Genomic DNA, 18,343 nt, shown 5'->3' with positions numbered 1-18,343 from the left:
AAGAAAATTGATAAAAATGCCTAAAACCTGTGACTGGTCTATATACATACATATCTGATTTATTGTACACTGTCTGTTTATTTACCAGTATTTATTTGGGATGGTGCCCTGAGTTTGTGTGAAATGTGACTCCTTTAGCCAGTGGCTGAATTCCAAACCGACAAGAAACTGGGTCTGAAATCCTGTAACCAGGACAAGACAAAACAGGTTTGGTGCCAGGTCCCCAAGTTGTAACTAAACGTGCAGCAGGATAAATACTGTTTGGGGAAACTGTAATAAGTCTGTAGAGACTGAAGTCCCCTCACCAAAATCCCTTTATTTACAAACTCCAACAGCAGTACGCAGAGTGCTAGCGGTTAGCAGTCTATGTCCGGGGGTGGGGGGGGAGAGGTGGGGTGTGTGTGTGTGTGTGTGTGTGTGTGGGTGTTGGGGGGGGGGCGGTTTGTGTGTATGTATGTCAAAGGAACTGACACTCCCAGTTAAGTACAAGGCAAAGACTTCCTGATTGGCCATCAATTGGATCCTTAATCAGGCCAACCTCAATGGCCTGACTGAAGTCATTACAGAAACTTTCTCCAGTCTGCTGTTGAGTGAAAGAATTGTCGAGCTGGTTTGTGAAGGTTTTTTGTGAGGCGGTTGCTGGGGGGATTTGAGGATGATATGGAAAATCATTATAAATCAATTGAACTACTCTATCCTGGGGATAGAAATCATGTTACTCAAACAAGTGCACTGTATCACCATTTTTTCTCATTTCTGTTGTAAGTATATCTGATTTTATTTCAAGTTTATCTTTTCATTGATGCTTCCACTCAAACTTGTACCATTGAATGTTAAGAGAGCAATTTGTGAATAGTTCCACATTGGGTCCTGTTGACATCACTCCTTGGTTCAGGAGATAAAATTGGGAATTTTTTTCCTCTTAGTCAGTGTGCCTCTCCTGGCAATCTTATTGCTTTACAGAAACACAAGTCTAAGTGCCACCTGAAACAGATTTAACCTTGTGCCTAATTTGGGAGTGTTCCAATATTGTCACTCTTTAAATTTTGATTTGGAGATAAACCTAAAAACTGTTCCACTCTAACCTTGGCAGCAAGAGAAGAAGAATCTGGAAGCTGCTTTGAAAGAAATTGGAGACAAAGAGCAGGACCTTTCATTTGCAAAAAGAACTTTGGAGAGCCGGCTTGAAGAAGTCCAGGTACTTCTTGTTGCAAAAATAGAGTTTACTCAAAAAATTTCCGAAAGACCATTGCAACATGATCATTGCAGAGTGCAATGCTATTCAAGTTTTCTGCATGGGACATGTTGCTTTCTGAGATGTTCAATAAAATCAAAACAACATGATAGATATTTCAAAATAGTTATTACAGAAAGTGCAATGCTATTTAAGTTGTCTACACCATTCATGCTGCATTCTGAGGTGCTGCGATATGATTGTGATACATTTAATATTCATCATGTACCTTCATGGAAACAGGAAATAGAAGTAGGAGTAGGCCATTCAGCCCTTAGAGCCTGCTCTGCCATTCATTTTGATCATGGCTGCTCATCAAATTCGATATTACTTGATCCCTTTAGCCCCAAGAGATATATCTAATTTTTTCTTGAAATCAAACAACGTTTTGGCCCCAGCTACTTTCTATGGCAGTGGATTCTACAAATTCACCACCCTCTGGGTGAAGACGTTTCTCGTCACCTCAACCATTCAGACCAAGGGGTTCTATACAATTCCCCTCCCCTTGGTGTACTATGGCTGTGAAAAGTCTTAGCCAGCAATATTTCTCCATTGCGCCTCTGTGGTGGCTGCACCAAGCTTTAGTGCATTCCTCAGCGGGTTGTCCTTGGGGCTTTGGAATTTGCCAGTCTGGAGTGTAATTTGGCTGTTTACTCTAGTGGTGGAGGGGTGGGGGGGACTGGTAAATCTCTACAGACTCCTTCTGACTTCAAAATTTGGAATTTCTCCTCGAGGCAGACTTATCGCAAATTGTTTGTGGGGAATACTTTAGGGGTATGAGTAATTCTTACCCACAGCTATGCTATTTAAGTACAGTAGGGAGTGGCACAGTGGTTAGCACTGCTGCCTCACAAATCCAGGGACCCAGATTGGATTCCGGCCTTGGGTCACTGTCCGTGCGGAGTTTGCACATTCTCCCCGTCTCTGTGCGGGTTTTCTCCGGGTGCTCTGGTTTCCTCCCACAGTCCAATGATGTGCAGGTTAGTTGATTGGCCATGATAAATTGCCCCTTAGCGTCAGGGGATTAGCTGAGTAAATATGTGGGGTTAGGGGGGCAGGGCCTAGGTGGGATTATGTCCATATCAGACACTGAACTGTTTGTTAAGGTGGAAGGGAAGTGGCTGGGGGGCTGCTGCTTTGAGGTTGGGAACCTTCTAAGAACAGCTTTTCTGCAGGGTCCGCTGCATTTAACAACAGGGACCTGATTTTACATTTTCCATCTCCTGTTTTACAGCCATAATCGGCCAGATTGAGAGGCTGTCGGGTGAAGTTGGGCTGCGGCCCAGAGTGAGGGTGGAGGGAGAATCATGCTCTGAAATGGAGAGGGGAGCTGAGGGTCAGAGACGAGAGGGACGTTTTGGGGTATCGAGTGGGGTGATATCAGAGGCTGGTGTCAGATGGGGATGTGAGACCTTATAGGGATTGGAAAGGTCGGGGTGGAGTTTGATGAGACTGTTGGACTTTAACCTGGTGTTTTGAGACTTCTTACTCTGCCCAGCCCAATCCAATACTGGCATCTCCACATCATCACTTCTATTTTGCATCATTTTATTTGGCTGCCTCCTGCTATAAAACACACAGCTTGTGGTGGTATCTAAAAAGCACTCACACCTACAACTGATTTCTTTCTGACGTGTAGCTAACCCGTAACCCAGCCTTAGTCCAAGCATAAACAATTACTCCCATCATAGCACTCAACTTGCCTGTGAAGTTACCGTGAATGTAATGAATGGTTTTATCTACTTAATATCTTTCTCATTCTGCAGAGAAGCCTCAACAAGCGATCGCAGGAGTACCAGGAGTTAAATGAAAGACTTGCAACAGAAACGGTTCAGAGAGATCTTTTAAAGAAAACAAAGAGTGATACGGAGGCCGAGAGAAGGCAATTGGAGAAGATGGTTGAAAAGCTTGAGAAAGAGGTTGGATCCTTCATATCAACACTTCAAAATAGTGTAGACCACTTACGCTTGCATCCAATGAATATTACTCCTCATTACTTTGTGGTGGAAAGATAACTTTCCACTTCACAACCATGCTAAAATAATAATCAGACAATAAGTAGACAAGCTGGGCGGCACAGTGGTTAGGACTGCTGCCTCACAGCACCAGGGACCCAGGTTCAGTCCCGGCCTCGGGTCACTGTCTATATGGAGTTTGCACATTCTCCCTGTGTCTGTGTGGGTTTCTTCCAGGTACTCTGGTTTCCTCCCAGTCCAAAGATGTGCGGGTTAGGTTGATTGGCCATGCTGAATTGACCCTAGTGTCAGGGGGATTAGCAAGATGACTGTGTGGGGTTACAGGAATAGGGCCTGTTGGGATTGTGGTCGGTATAGACTCGATGGGCCAAATAGCCTCCTTCTGCACTGTAGGAATTCTAGGTCAATTTAAGTGTGACGTTGCTGTATGCCTCAAGTTAAATTACAGACCTTCAAAAGAAATCTTAAAATGCCAAATGAAGTTAAATCTTAACTTTGTTCTTATCCAAAAGCTTTCATATAATGAAATTATAGAACGAATCTCCCCCTTTCTATTTAACACTTGGGATTCAAGTTACTTATCTGCCCATCCCTAATTGCCCTCAAGCTTGCTAGGCTATTTCAGAGGAAATTTAAGAGTCAACCACATTGCTGTGGATCTGGAGTCACATGTAGATCAGATAAGGACGATAGATTTCTTCCCTAAAGGATATTAATGAAGCAGATAGGATTTTTATGACAATCGACAATATTTCATCAACTTTCATTAGGTTTCATTCCAGATTTCTGTTAAGTTCAAATTTCACCATCTGCCATGGTGGGAATGGAGTCCGGGTCCCTGGAATGTTATCCTGGGTTTCTGGATTGCTAGTTCAGAGTAAGAATTGGAAGTACATTTTTATTAGTTCTCCACTAATTTTGGGTGTCCCCATATTACTTGCTTCGGGGGTGGGAAGGGGACATATCATGTATCGTCCGTGTGTCTGAGCATGCTCAATGGTGTTCCAGATTTTGAAGGAAACCTGTCAGCCCAGTGTGTGCAGCCAATTTAACCAGGTTGGAATATTTGTGATGCTTTAGACAGTGTCCCAAACAATTGGGGTTTGTTTTTGAAGGAAGAGATATGGGGGGGTGGTTTAATTGAAAGTGGGAGGCAGAATCAGACCCATCGGCTGCTTTCTTTCACCTCCTCGTGGCAGTACTGACAAGGAGCAATATGCTGAGGATGGTTTTGATCTATCAACCTCACCTGCCTGAGAACAAATTGAGAGGGAGGAGTTGGCAAAGAGCCAATTGGCTTGTGGTGTGAAAGTGTGTTTGTGTCATTCTGTCCAAAGAAGTAATGCATATTAGAATTTTCCTTTGTTTAAAATTCCACAGATGGTGACTTGAGTTATATAGAGTGACACAGTGGTTAGCACTGCTGCCTGACAGCACCAGAAACCCAGGTTCAATTCCAGCCTTGGGTGACTGTGTGGAGTTTCCACGTTCTTTCTATGCCTGTGTGGGTTTCCTGCGGATGCTCTGGTTTCCTCCCACAGTCCAAATATGTGCAAGTTAGATGGATTAGCCATGTTGAATTGCCCCTTAGTGTCAGTGGATTAGTGGGGTAAATACAGGGGTTACAAGGATAAGACCTGGGTGGGATTGTTGTTGGTGGAGGCTCAATGGGCTGAATGGCCTCCTCCTGCTCTGTAGGGATTTATGGTTTTATGAGTGACAAGAGAGAAGCCGCAATTGTTTTCCTTAGGGCAGCGAGTGTAAGAAGAGATTTAAGAAAGGAGTTCCAAATTATGAGAGATTTCAATAAGTAGGAAGATAGGCAGCTAGAAGACACTGGCATAAAAACCAGAGGGAAGAGGAGGATAATTTTTGACGCAATGAGTTATGACTTTGAAAGAGCGGTGGAAAGAGATTTGATAGCAAAAGAGAATTGGATAAATATTTGAAAAGGAAGGAACTGCAGAGCTACATGAGTAAGTGGAACTAATTGAATATTAGAGCAGACTTAGGCACGATGGGTCAAATGGCCTCCTTTTGTACTGTAAGACTCTATGATTCCGATGTAAGCTTTTTTTTTGGATTTGATGCTTCTTTATCGCTTTTTTTCCCCCTTACCCCCCCCCGCCCCAACCTTTAATCTTACTGCTGTTACCTTATGCAGATGGCTGAGATGAGTCAGGATACTCAGAGGTCAAACCTTGACCTGCGGAAGGAGCTTGATGAGTACAAGGAAAAGAACCGCAGTCAACTGAGCGTCCTGCAGCAGCAACTGAAAGCTAAGGCCCTGGAGGCTGACAAATCTCAGTTAATAACCAAGAAACTACAGGATGAGGTAATGCAAGATAACTGTGTTTGTTTAACCTTTGACCAATAACCTTTGACCAAAGACTTCAAAAGAAAGTTAAATTCAGTGAAAAGTTGATTAAATTCTTAACTTACTTAACAAAACATGGAAAACTTACTGCATTAGTAAAATGAAATGTTGGAATTGTTTATTTTTGTAGAATAACAACGGTGGAAATGTATATTGACTATTTGTTTTATTCTGAACCTTTTAGACATTTGTGGTAAATGGCGAAATCTTGGGCATTCTCAATATAGAAAGCATTTGCATCTTCATTGCCATTTTTATGATATAAGCTTTCAACATAATTAACTACAAAGAAACAATTACTAGCTTTCCTATCTAATCCCTGACCTTTTACACCATTTTAAATCTCATTCATTTGTTGTTCTTAACTTGAATCAAAACATTCATTTCAGCCATATTTCAAAGTTTGAATACATTACAAGCAACTCAATTCAGGAATCTGCAAAGTTCCTCACTTCCTGTGAGAAAGAAAATGTTAAAGAACAAAACCCTGAATGTTCAGGAATTGGTCAGTTCACAGACAAGGAAATTTGTGAACTTTGCTTAACAGCAACAACTTGCCCTTATATAGTGCTGTTAATGTGTAAAGTATTCCAGGGCACTTTGCAGGGGTGTTATCAAACAAAATCTGACTTCTAGCCACCTAAAGTGATATTAGGTCAATAGGTAGACCAAAGAGATGGTTTACAAGAGCTGCTAAAAAGGACAATATGGAGATCCAAAGGTTTAGGGCCTTGCACAGTGCCAATGATCGAGTGATTAAAACCAGGAATATGAAAAAGGCAGCTTGTGGGGATGAAGGAAATTCTGGATATTGGAAGGGGGTGAGGCCATGAAGGATTTCAAAAGAAGGACAAAATTTTAAGTGTGAGGTGTTTCTTAACTGGGAGCCAATGTAGGCCAGTGAACTACAGGTCATGAGTTGATGTAAGTTGATGGGCCAAAAGACCTCTAATTTGGGGCAAGGGCAACAGAGATTTGGATGCGCTCAAGGTTACAGAGGGTATAAGATGGGAAGCTGTGCTGGAGTGTGTTGCAAGGCTGAGGTCAAGTGACAAAAAAGTCATGGATGAGGGTTTCAGCACGCACATGATCTGTGCAAAGGTGGAGTTGACTTGCATTATGTAAGTGCAAATAGGTGTTCATAGTAGTGATGCAGAGATATGGTCCCAAGCTTATCTTGGGGCCAAGGTTGCAAAATGTCTGGTATAGCGTCAGATAGTTGCTAGGCAGAGGGATAAAGTTGTTGGCGAGGAAATGCAGTTTACGATGGGGACAGAAGGTGCTGGCTTAAATAAATTTTTAAACAATACACTGTAATCCTAATACATAGAGTAAACCTTTTCAACGAAAGGTTTACAAGCATTCTTAATGAACCATTGGACCTACACATATGGACGACATGGTGGCACAGTGGTTACTACTGCCGCTTCATAGCGCCAGAAATCCGGGTTTGATTCTGGGCTTGTGTCACTGTCTGTGCAGAGTCTGCACATTCTCCATGTGTCTGCGTGCGTTTGCTCCGAGTGCTCTGGTTTCCTCCCATAGTCCAAAAGACGTGCTGGTTAGATGCATTGGCCTCTCTAAATTCCCCCTTAGTGTATCTGAACAGGCTCCAGAATGTGGCAACTAGGAAATTTTAACAGCAATTTCATTGCAGTGTTAATGTAAGCCTACTTGTGGCACAAATAAACCATTTTAAAACTTTTTAAACTTTTAAACTGTAAATACCTGATTTTGTCTGTTGATCAATCTTAACCCTACCCTAAGCCAATGTAAAATTGTTCCTCAAGAGGCTCTTGGACTGCCTGAAGAATGTCTTCCCAAATGCCAATCATTTAAAACACTGCAGAAAAAATTTTGCGTCCCGTGTACTTTATTGGACAGGATCTTGTACATTTTACATTAGAATGAATCCCAAAATAGACCAGCGATTTCCCATTGAAAACAATGGAAATTCTGACTCATGATTAAAGGAACTTTAGGTTTCTTTGTTTCTGTAAAGTTTCCTATTATTCTCGATTAGCTTCAGAACAATCTGGTTGCTTTGTGGCGTTCTTAATTCGCAATTTTGTGATACAAAAATGAGCTCTTCTGTTGGTGTTTACTCTCGGATAAAAATAAATAGCCCGATGTGTCTAGGGCTTCCATTTTCACTGAGAAACTGGTCTTTAGGTGTTGGGCACGATTCAGTGGTGGGATTCTTGGGTCTGATTCACTTCCATTCCAGGGACCTGAGCGTACTGTTTCAGTACAGTACTGAGGGAATGCAGTACAGTCAAACGTGATATTTTTTGAATGAGTCATTAAACTGAAGCTCAGGCTGCCTTCTCAGATCTCATGGCTCTTTGTCCCAGTATCCTGGCCAACACTGCTTTTTACTGAATCTTGCTGTTTGTAAATTGGCTGCTATGTTTCCCTAAACATGGCACGGTGGCGCAGTAGTTAGCACTGCTGGCTCACAGCGCCAGGGTCATGTGTGGAGTTTGTATATTCTCCTTGTGGCTGTGTGGGTTTACTCCCACAGTCCAAAATTTTCCTCTGGCATCAGAGTGTGGTGACTAGGGGATTTTCACAGAAGCTTCATTGCTGTGCTAATGTACCCCTACTTTTGACACCAATAAATAAACTTTAGAGTAACATTGTTTTACAAATAATGCTGTGGAGCATATTGCAATATACAGTGATTGTGAATGGTACTATACAAATACAATTTGTTCCATTATTTTATTTTAACATAACTGCTGCATTGAGTAGCAGTACAAAGAACACTACTGACAAGGCATCATGTTTCCGTCTAGTTCAGTCTCCCAGATAATGCTGTCACCCAGAGTTCTGTTTAAAGTACAGAGCTGACTGTTCCCAGCTCCCACCGACCTGGTGAAGGAACAGCGTGTTCCGAAAGCTTGTGGCGTTTGCTACAAATAAACCTGTTGGACTTTAAGCTGGTGTTGTGAGACTTCTTTCTGTTTTTACCCCAGTCCAATGCTGACATCTCCACATCGTTCCCAGCTGAACCAGGATTGCAGGAACGTGTTGTATAATTTCCCCCAATCCTCCTCTCTCCACAGCCAGCGTGTCAACTTTGTGAGCTAGCGTATTATTAAGTTGCTTCTAGTTCCACCTTGTTATGTCTGCTACGGCATCAAGGAGAACAATACTCTTTATCTCATCTGGGTCTGACTAGTTTACGAGATGGCAGTTCAGTCCTGTTTGCCAGTACATTTACAAAACCTTAAGATCACAAGCCAGGAATGCATACATCTGGCAGGTGGTGCATCTTGCAGTATCTTTTTAATTAACTAGTTAATTCCAGTATATGTCAGATGTAATTATATAGGTGCTGCAGAAAAGCAAACGCTTTGCTACAAAGGCATAGTGACACAGTGGCTAACACTGCTGCCTCACCGTGCCAGGGACCCAAGTTCAATTCCCAGCTCTGCGCACTGTCTGTGCAGAATTTGCATATTCTACCTGTGTTTGCATGGGTGTCCTCTGGATGCTCCGGTTTCCTCCCATAGTCTAAAAGACGTGCTGGTTAGGTGCACTAGCGACACTGAATTCTCCCTCAGTGTACCCAAACAGGTGCCAGAGTGTGGTGACTAGGGGATTTTCAGAGTAACTTTGTTTCAGTGTTAATAAACTTTTAACAAATATTCATATGGATGTCCAACTTCCGAATTTACCAAACTTCCTCCCTCTCTGTCTTCTCTGCTCAAAGGAAAACAACCCCTGCCTAACCAGCCTCTCGATTTGATTTGATTTATTATTGTCACGTATTAATACACAGTGAAAAGTACTGTTTCTTACGTGCTATACAGACAAAGCAGAACGTTCATAGAGAAGGAAAATAGAGAGTGCAGAATGTAGTGTTCCATTCATAGCTAGGGGGGTAGAAAATGTTCCAGTTAATACGAGATAGATCGAAAACCTACTTCAGGGAAATTATAGCATCATGCATTCAATTATTACTCTTAGAAAGGTTGAAGGATTTCAGGAATTTTCACATTACATAGCTTGATCCACATTGAATTGGATAAATAGTTTCTGTTAGAATTAAGGATATGCCTGGTAGGCATGTCCTCCTGCTGATGTGGATAAAATATCCTGGGCACTTTGAAATGATCTGAAACCTGTGTAGGGCAGAGAAAGAGCAGTTTTCATGATGATGATATTTTTAATTTATGCAAACTCTCAGTCCTGCTTCAGATGAAGGGAAGGCAGAGGTTGTGTGGGTTGAGAGTTCATGTTGAACGCAACTCCCCAGGTTTCCGTGGAGCCATTATCTCAGTGTTGCAGGAAGCTGACAATCTTCCCTTCCGACCAGGCCTGTTTTTGCTGCTCACTTTGTTTTCTGTGAGTCATGGACTAACAAGCAGAAATATCGCAGTCTCAAATTACACTGGCACCCTTCATAGACAAACACCTGCAACTGGCTGCCAATGGATGAATTTATCCATTAACCCTGAATAACTGAGTATTGATCCAGCTCCTTCGACGATGACGAAAACACTCATTTTGAATAATGAGGAGTGGTCTATTGTCTTGCGCTGCTCATCCTAATAAAGTGTTAGACACTCTCAAATAATCAGTTGTGGAACTACAACAATGAAACAAAAAAAATGTGACGGTCACCCTTGGATTTAACTGCTGAAAAATGGGACCTAATTTCTTATGCACGATTCCTTCAAGAGTGTGCGGTGGCACAGTGGTTCGCACTGCTGCCTTACAGCTCCAGGGACCCGGGTTCAATTCCGGTCTCGGGTCACTGTGCGGAGTCTGCATGTTTTCCCCATGTGCTTCCTCTGGGTTCCTCCCACAATCCAAAGAGAACTCTCGTTCTCTCTCCACAGGCGCTGTCTGACCTGTGCTTCTTTTTTTCAGCGTTTTCACTTTTTAACATAGAATCATAGAATCCTGACAGTGCAGAAGAAGGCCATTCAGCCCATTGAAACCGCATTGACAACAATTTCATCCGGGCCTTATCCCCTGGTTAAGTGGATTAGCCATGCTAAATTGCCTCTTAACGTCAGGGAGATTAGGAGGTTAAATAGGTGGGGTTACGGGATAGGGTCTGGATGGGATAGTTGTTAGTGCAGGCTCAATGGGCTGAATGGCCTCTTCCTGCACTGTAGGGATTCTATGAAAATCCAAGTTGCGTTAACTAATATAGTGTAACTGAATTCAGCAGGATATTTTGGAAAATCTGATTTTCGGGTCCCCCCCACCCCCAAAAATCCTTGCTTTGTCCTCCCCAGCAGCTCTCTTCCTGATCCTAACTAAATACGGCACCAAGGTTTCAGGCCCATCAGATTTGCTGAGACATCATCATAAAACATTAACTCTCTTTCTGACTTCACAGGCGCTGTATTCATCATTTTCTTTTTTTAATATAGAATCTTAGACTTCCTACAGTGAAGAAGGAGTCCAGTCGGCTCATCGGGCCTGCACTGTCAACAATCCCACCCAGGCCCTATCCCCCTATTTATCCTGCTAACCCTCCTGACACTAAGGAGCAATTTTAGCGTGACCAACCCTCGGGCTGTGGGAAGAAACTGGAGCACCCGGAGACAACACATATCAACATGGGGAGAACAGACAGTCACCTGAGGCCAGAATTGAACCAGGATCCCTGGCCCTCTGAGGCAGCAGGGCCTAACCACTGCTTATTTAAGAAATGTTCTTAAAACTCAGAGGCCTTTTACTTAAATGGATTAAAAAGAGTTGTTTTATATATATTACAAAAATCAAGATACGTATGTTGTAAAAGAAAAAAATTCACAAATTCGTAGAGATTTTTAAATATTAAAATGATCATTAACTACTGATGTCCTGTGTGCTCTGCCCCGTTCCTCCCTCCCCACCCTGGCCAGCCCAGCCAAATCTTTTCATTTGCAGATGTTTCCATAACCAATTTAGTCCCACTGGTTAAGATCAGATAACCAAGCTGCTATGTATTTACTCTCTCTCTTCCGCTCCTCCCCCTTAGTTTTGGATCCGATTTTATCTCTCGTATTTTACCTCTCCCACACTCGCAATGCACAATTTCATTGAGTGGAATTGGAGCATAACAGACAAAATATGTGGTTGTTTAAATTCAGTTCAGATGTTGTTTTTGGAGTGAGTTTCTGTGTTCGAGTATATTCTAATGAGTACCGTGGCTTTAATCAGAAGTAATTGCTGGGGATTATGAAGCTGTGATGTTGACTGAAACTGCTTGTTGTGCTGGATGAGATTGGATCAGGTTCCAGCGAAGGGTTGTCATGTTACTGCCATCTTTTGGTTGAAGGTGGAATCTCTATTGGTGCATGTCCTTTTCCAAAATTCCTGTTTCTGTTTCCTCCAGCCCATCCTGTTAATGAAAATGAGTAGATCATAGAATTCTTAGTGCAGAAGGCGGCCATTTGGCCCATCAAGTCTGCACAGACCACAATCCCACCCAGCTCCTATCCCCATAACCCCATGCATTACCTTAACTAGTCACCCTGACACCAAGGGGCAATTTAACATGGCCAGTCCACCTAAACTGCACATCTTTGTACTTTAGGAGGAAACTGGAGCACCCAGAGGAAACCCACACAGACACGGGCAGAATGTGCAAACTCTGCACAGACAGTGACCCAAGCCGGGAATCGAACCCAGGTCCCTGGCGCTCTGAGGCAGCAGTGCTAACCACTGTGCCACCCCAAATAATCATTGCTTCTCCACTGCTGCTGCTGTGTGCCTGTCACTAGGCAACTGACAGCAGTGTGAGTTTACGTGTTTGACTGCTTTCTATGTGTGCGTAAACTGAAAAATGGGAGAAACAGGTCAGAGGTTAATAGAATCTTTATGTTGCAGGAGGAGGCCATTCGGCCCATGCTGCCTGCACTGACAGCAATCCCACCCAGGCCCTAACATCCATAACCCCATGTAGTTACCCTGCTAATCCTCCTGACGTTATGGGCAACTTAGCATGGCCAAGCTTCCTGACTTGCATATCTTTGGACTGTGGGAGGAAACCCAGGCAGACACGGGGAGAATGTGCAAACTCCACCGTCAAGACAGTCATGCAAGGTTACAGTTGAACCTGGGCCCCTGGTGCTGTAAAACAGCAGTGCTAACCACTGTGCTACCCTGCCGCCACAGTACTCTTAATACAGTATTGTTTACCAGTGTGGAAATTCGCTTACCTTTTGCCCAGTTTATAAGTGCTAGAATAACACCCACATGGCAATTTTGTGATTAAACTACCTGCACAAGAGTGTGTCTGATGAGCAGTGGCTGCCATATTGGTATGAGGGTGTCTCTGATAACCATGTAAAATCAACATTAGGCTCATTGAAGTATATGAATAGAGATCCAGCAGCTCAATTTTGGGGAAATTGGTACCTGGGAGTGTTCAGTGATTCAGGGGTAGCCAGGATCAGAATACTGATTTTGATGATCAGCCATGATCAAAATGAATAGCAGAGCCGGCTTGAAGGGCCAAATGGCCTACTCCTGCTTTCAGTTTCTATGTTAAACTGGTCAGGAGAGACATAAATTAACCAGAGGACATAGATTTCAGGTAACCTGAAGGAAGCTTAAAGGGGATTTGAGGAAAACCTTTTTCACCCAGAGTGTGGTAGGAATCTGGAACCCATTGTCTTTATTTAATTCATTCCTGGGACAAGGGCATCACAGGCTGTTCAGCATTTACTGCCCATTCCTAGTTCCCCTTGGAGGGCAGTTGAGAATCAACCACATTGCAGTTGCTCTAGAGTCACATGTAGGCCAAACCCAGTAAGAACGGCAGATTTCCTTCCCTAAAGGACATTAGTGAACCAGATGGGCTTTTGCGACAATCGACAATGGTTTCGTGGTCATCAGTAGATTCTTAATTCCAGATTTTTTTATTAAATTCAAATTCCACCATCTGCCATGGTGGAATTCAAACTGAGTTCCCCAGATCATGAGCTGAGTTTCTGGATTAATAATCTAGTAATGATATTCTAAAAGAGGTCTGTAAGGGTGGTAGAGGTGGGAAACCCACACGACATTCAAGAAGCATTTAGATGAGCACTTGAAATGTCATAGTATACAAAGCTACAAACCAAATGCTGGAAAATGGGATTAAAATGGAAAGGTATTTGATAGCCAGTGCAGACATGATGGGCTGAAGGGCCTCTTTCTGTGTTGTAATGCTCTATGACTTAGGAAGCAGGCTACAGGAGCAGCAGCATTTACAGGCATATCCAACTCCGTGGAGATAAGTCTCCAAATGGTTGTGACAGGCTACTTGAGATTCTTAGAGATGTTCTTTGGCTGGGCTTTGAAAGTCTTCAATATTAAGTAGTTATTGAGAGAGCTGACTTTTGGCTGTAACTGGCAGCAGGGGAAGATAGGAATCTTGCTGGGAATGCCATTGAGGCTGCTCTGCCAAGGCAACAACATCAGGGAAACTTGGCCACTTTGTATCCAGGAAAGTCCGAAAAGACAATGATTAGACAAGTGGCCATTAATCTGTGTAATGGTGGCATTCTTGGAGTAAGTGTTGGTCAAGACAATAAAAAAAAACTCCTGGGTCTTTGCGTAGTGTCATTGGATTGTTTATGCTTGTCATAGAGGGAGAAAAGGCTTGTCTTAAGATCTCAACAAGAGATGGCTCCTCTGACAGAGTGGCACTTCCTAGGTGCTGCAGGGAGTGTCAGTCTAGATTATGTGCTCAGGTCTCTGAAATGGGGCTGGAACCCACCAACTTTCTGGCTCAAAGCCAACCTTAATTTACAAAGTTTTATTATCATAAGAACTTATGAAATCTGGGGAAAGCTCACTTCCTTCACCTTTAAACTTACTAATATAATGATAATCACCAAAATAACTGGAATTAAAATAGTCTGCCTTCAAAGCACAAGATGCTTAAAATACATACCATATTTGATTTTAGCAAAGTTAGCGTTATTGTGCAAGTCCAGAAATTGAGGTTTGTTTAATAGGTTTTCAGCAGTTACAGTTTCTGTCTTAATAACCTGTTAATTTCGGATGATCAGATGCGACAAGTGCGAGAGGAGTTGGAAAACTGTTGCCGTGAGCGCAATGAAGCAGTTCTGAAGAGCCAGCAACTCAAGCAGCAAGTTGATGACCTAGAGCTTGACCTCGAGAGTAGAACGCATTCAAAGGATGAACGAATGCGGCAGATTAAACAAATAGAGGTGAGCAAAAATGAGTGATCAAATTAACATCTTAAACATTTTGTTCAGAGGAATGAGGAGCAGAAGTAGGCAATTCAGCCCCTCGAGCCTGCTCCGCCATTCAATCAGATCTTGGCTGATCTCTCCCTGGTTGCACTGCTGCCTCACTGCGCCAGGGACCCAGGTTCAATTCCAGCCTCGGGTCACTGTCGGTGCAGAGTCTGCACCTTCTCTCCATGTCTGCCTGTGTCTCCTCCGGGTGCTCCAGTTTCCTCCCACACTCCAAAGATTTGCAGATTAGATTGATTGGCTGCGCTAAATTGCCCCTTGGTATCAGAGTAGCAGAGTAAACATATGGAGTTACGGGAATAGGGCCTGGGTGGGGTTGTGGTTGGTACAGACTCGATGGGCCAAATTGCCACCTTCTGTACCGTAGGAATTCTATGATTCTATGTCTCAAATCCACTTCCCTACCTGTTCCCCGTAAACCTTTAACCCTTTTTTATATCAGAAATATATCTTATTTGCTTGAAACAATTTAATGATTCAGACCCCACTGCGCTATGGGGCAGCGAGTTCCACAAATTCATCACCCTCTGCGAGTAGTAGAATGGAATAAATAAAGCTCACATCCCTGTACCTGGCAGATCTGAATGTGGCACATCTCAGTCATGCACCTGATCATCCAACTAATTTTAAAATTAGTTTTTAAAATTTTAAAAATAATGTTAAAATTAATTTTAGAACAATTCAAAAGGTCACTAGAATAAAGAGTTGAATCGCCTTCCCAAAAAATAGGTTTTGCCTTTGAAGGATAATTAAATATTTCTTGATTTGTTATGGATTTGTGGAATGGCAGTTGTAAAATTAAAAGCACAAAATCGGCTTTGACGTGGGTGGCACAGTGGTTAGCGTTGCTGCCTCACAGCGCCAGGGACCCAGGTTTGATTCCCTGCCTGTGTGGAGTTTAGGACCTGGGTGGGATTGTTGTTGGTAGGAGTTTGATGGGCTGAAATGCCTCCTTCTGCATTGTAGGGATTCTATGACTGAAATCCTAGAAAGTTGCATATGTTCGAACCTAAAGTAAGAATGATTCTAACATGTTTGCATATATCAACAAATACGGTGATAAATGTTAACGTAAAATTAACTTTATATCATAGAATCCCTGCAAGTGCAAAAGGAGGCCATTCAGCCCATCGAGTCTGCACTGACTCTCCAACAGATACACCCCGCTTCAACTCCACGCATTTACCATGGCTAATTCCCCATACCTACATTTTAGGACACCAACAGGCAGTTTAGCATGGCCAATCCACCTAACCTGCACATTTCTGATTGTGGGAGGAAACTGGAGCACCCGGAGGAAACCCATGCAGTCACGGGGGAAATGTGCAAAATCCACACAGGAAGTCACCCAAGGCCAGAATTGAGCCGGGTTCGCTGGCGCTGTGAGGCAGCAGTGCTAACCACAGTGCCACCCATTATCATTAGGAGCATGTTATGAAAATGGACTTCCAGTAATTCCAGTCATTGTCTTTGAAAAACGAGAGATCTGTGCGATGCTGTATTGGTTCAGTTATTCTGTATCTCTAATCGAAATAATTCTATACCTGGCATATTTGTACACTAACAGTCATTGTTGAAGAATAATACATCATACCTGTACAACAGGTGAAAGCAGTTTTATGAGGACAGAGGTAGTTATTTCCAAGCCACTATGCACCTCAACCTGATTTATGTTTGCAGGATAAATTGGCAGAGATGGTGATGGAACTGGATGAGGAGAGAAGCAATTCAGACCTTCTGACGGATCGCATCAATAGAGACAGAGAACAGGTAACTAAGTCAGTTGTAGTAGCTGGATAATAGATTAGGCGTTGTTGAAATAAATTGGTCTGTCGGAGTTGTTGTCCAATAAGAATTTGTTTCACACAAGATATAATTATAAAGACAAACCAACAAAGAATAAAATGTAGACAAAATGTAAATCAATGGGACAGCGTTTCCTCCAATAACTGGCAAAATTTCAGGGCATTAATGTTGCTTTAGACGTCTAGAATATAATTGTTAGATTGATTTCCCCTCCTGTGAACTATACAGTAAAGCTTACAGTTGCATTCTATGTGTATTTGGGATGTGTAGGCTTGCCAACCATAAAAATATACAAACCATTGTTTATAATTCATGATATATTTTCCAACAGGCAGTGTCAGTGTGCGACTTTAATAGTTATCTTACTGCCATAGCAGCTAGAGACAATGCAGATCTCCTGTACTAGTGGCCTCAATCATAAATACTATGCAAATGACCTTGTTCCAAACAATTTGTTTATGACTTTGTAAGATATAACAAAGCTCCAATTCTTCCCTAATAAATCCGCATAATGCTCGAAAGCTGCTTGATTTAAAATGCTCACGTAGAAGTAGGAGTAGTCCATTCAGCTCCTTGAGTACAGAGTCATTCAGGTTTACAGCATGGAAACAGGCCTTTCGGCCCAACTTGTCCATGACAGCCTTTTTTTTTTAAACAATTAAGCTAGTCCTAATTGCCTTTGTTTGGCCCATATCCCTCTATGCCTGTCTTACCCATTTAACAGTCAAAACACTTTTTAAAAGACAAAATTGTACCTGCCATGACTACCACCTCTGGCAGCAATGTTCTGTTATTCAGTTAGATCATCGCTGAATTGTACCTTAACTCTATCCCCACCCCTCGGTTCCGTCACCCTTAACACTCTTGGAATGGAAATTACAATAGCATTGTTTTTCTGAAAGCATGTGGAGAAAAATGAGTCTCTGTATTCTCAAACTGCTCTGTGTTCTTCAGAAAGCATCATTGTGTAAGGTCAAACCATTGTGGAGCAATGCGCGCTGCGCTGCATTGCATTATCCTGGAACCAGTTTTGTATTGCAGCAAAGTAAAACAATGTGACAGTGGAATCAGACTCCTCAGTTTCAGGACCAGTGGCCTTTTGGTTTTTAAGTACCGTCTCAGATCATATCACTTATGCAGCTACCTAAGCTAACCTTGTGTGTTGTTTTAAGTCCTCCAGTAATAATAGGTTATATGCATGTTTGAATAAAACTGGTGTAAACCCGTGTGAATTGCTAAAGAGAATGGCTGTCATTGATGCCGTATCACTTTCAGTTTGTACAGCCTAAAAGTGATGTGACAGAGAGTTGAAAGCCAAACATTTAGCTCCATTACATTCTACTAGCAATCTCCATTTTCATTGACGGCTATTGTGTGGGGAGTTTCTACAGATAGAAGCCCCAAAGCCAAAAATACAAACTAATTGCACCCATTTAATATGTCGTGAGACTGAATGACTACTTAGACCACAGCATTGGAGCTTTTTGTTCCTATATAATATTGTTTTGAGATATCAAAAGCAAAACAATTTATACACTCTCACAGAATGACCAAATTGGTTGGTGTATTTTTTCATCAAGTGAAGCCAACATCTATCCAGCTGATTTCATGCATCATTTAAGAACTGTTCTCTCCCTTGATTAGTTGCCAAATCTTAGGGGAAAAAACATGCATGAGCTAAAGAATTTTACATCATGTTTTTGTCATTTGATCTTTCTGGCATGTGATTAAA

At 42.4% G+C, this 18,343-nt stretch overlaps 1 protein-coding gene across 2 annotated transcripts in view; it reads left to right on the top strand.

Annotated features, from left to right (window-relative positions):
• Nucleotides 1–18,343, top strand: part of cgnl1 (cingulin-like 1) — a 157,281-nt gene that overhangs the window by 103,576 nt on the left and 35,362 nt on the right. For both annotated transcript variants that reach the window (XM_080214363.1, XM_080214364.1), the window contains exons 10-14: nt 1,094–1,198; nt 3,001–3,153; nt 5,375–5,545; nt 14,596–14,757; nt 16,486–16,575. In XM_080214363.1, the coding sequence (XP_080070489.1) occupies nt 1,094–1,198; nt 3,001–3,153; nt 5,375–5,545; nt 14,596–14,757; nt 16,486–16,575 (681 nt within the window). The remainder of the gene's footprint in view (nt 1–1,093; nt 1,199–3,000; nt 3,154–5,374; nt 5,546–14,595; nt 14,758–16,485; nt 16,576–18,343) is intronic.

This window comes from Carcharhinus amblyrhynchos, chromosome 28 (assembly GCF_965287045.1).
Source record: "Carcharhinus amblyrhynchos chromosome 28, sCarAmb.v2.hapA, whole genome shotgun sequence".
Lineage (NCBI taxonomy): Eukaryota > Metazoa > Chordata > Chondrichthyes > Carcharhiniformes > Carcharhinidae > Carcharhinus > Carcharhinus amblyrhynchos.
This window is presented reverse-complemented; position numbering and strand designations above follow the sequence as displayed.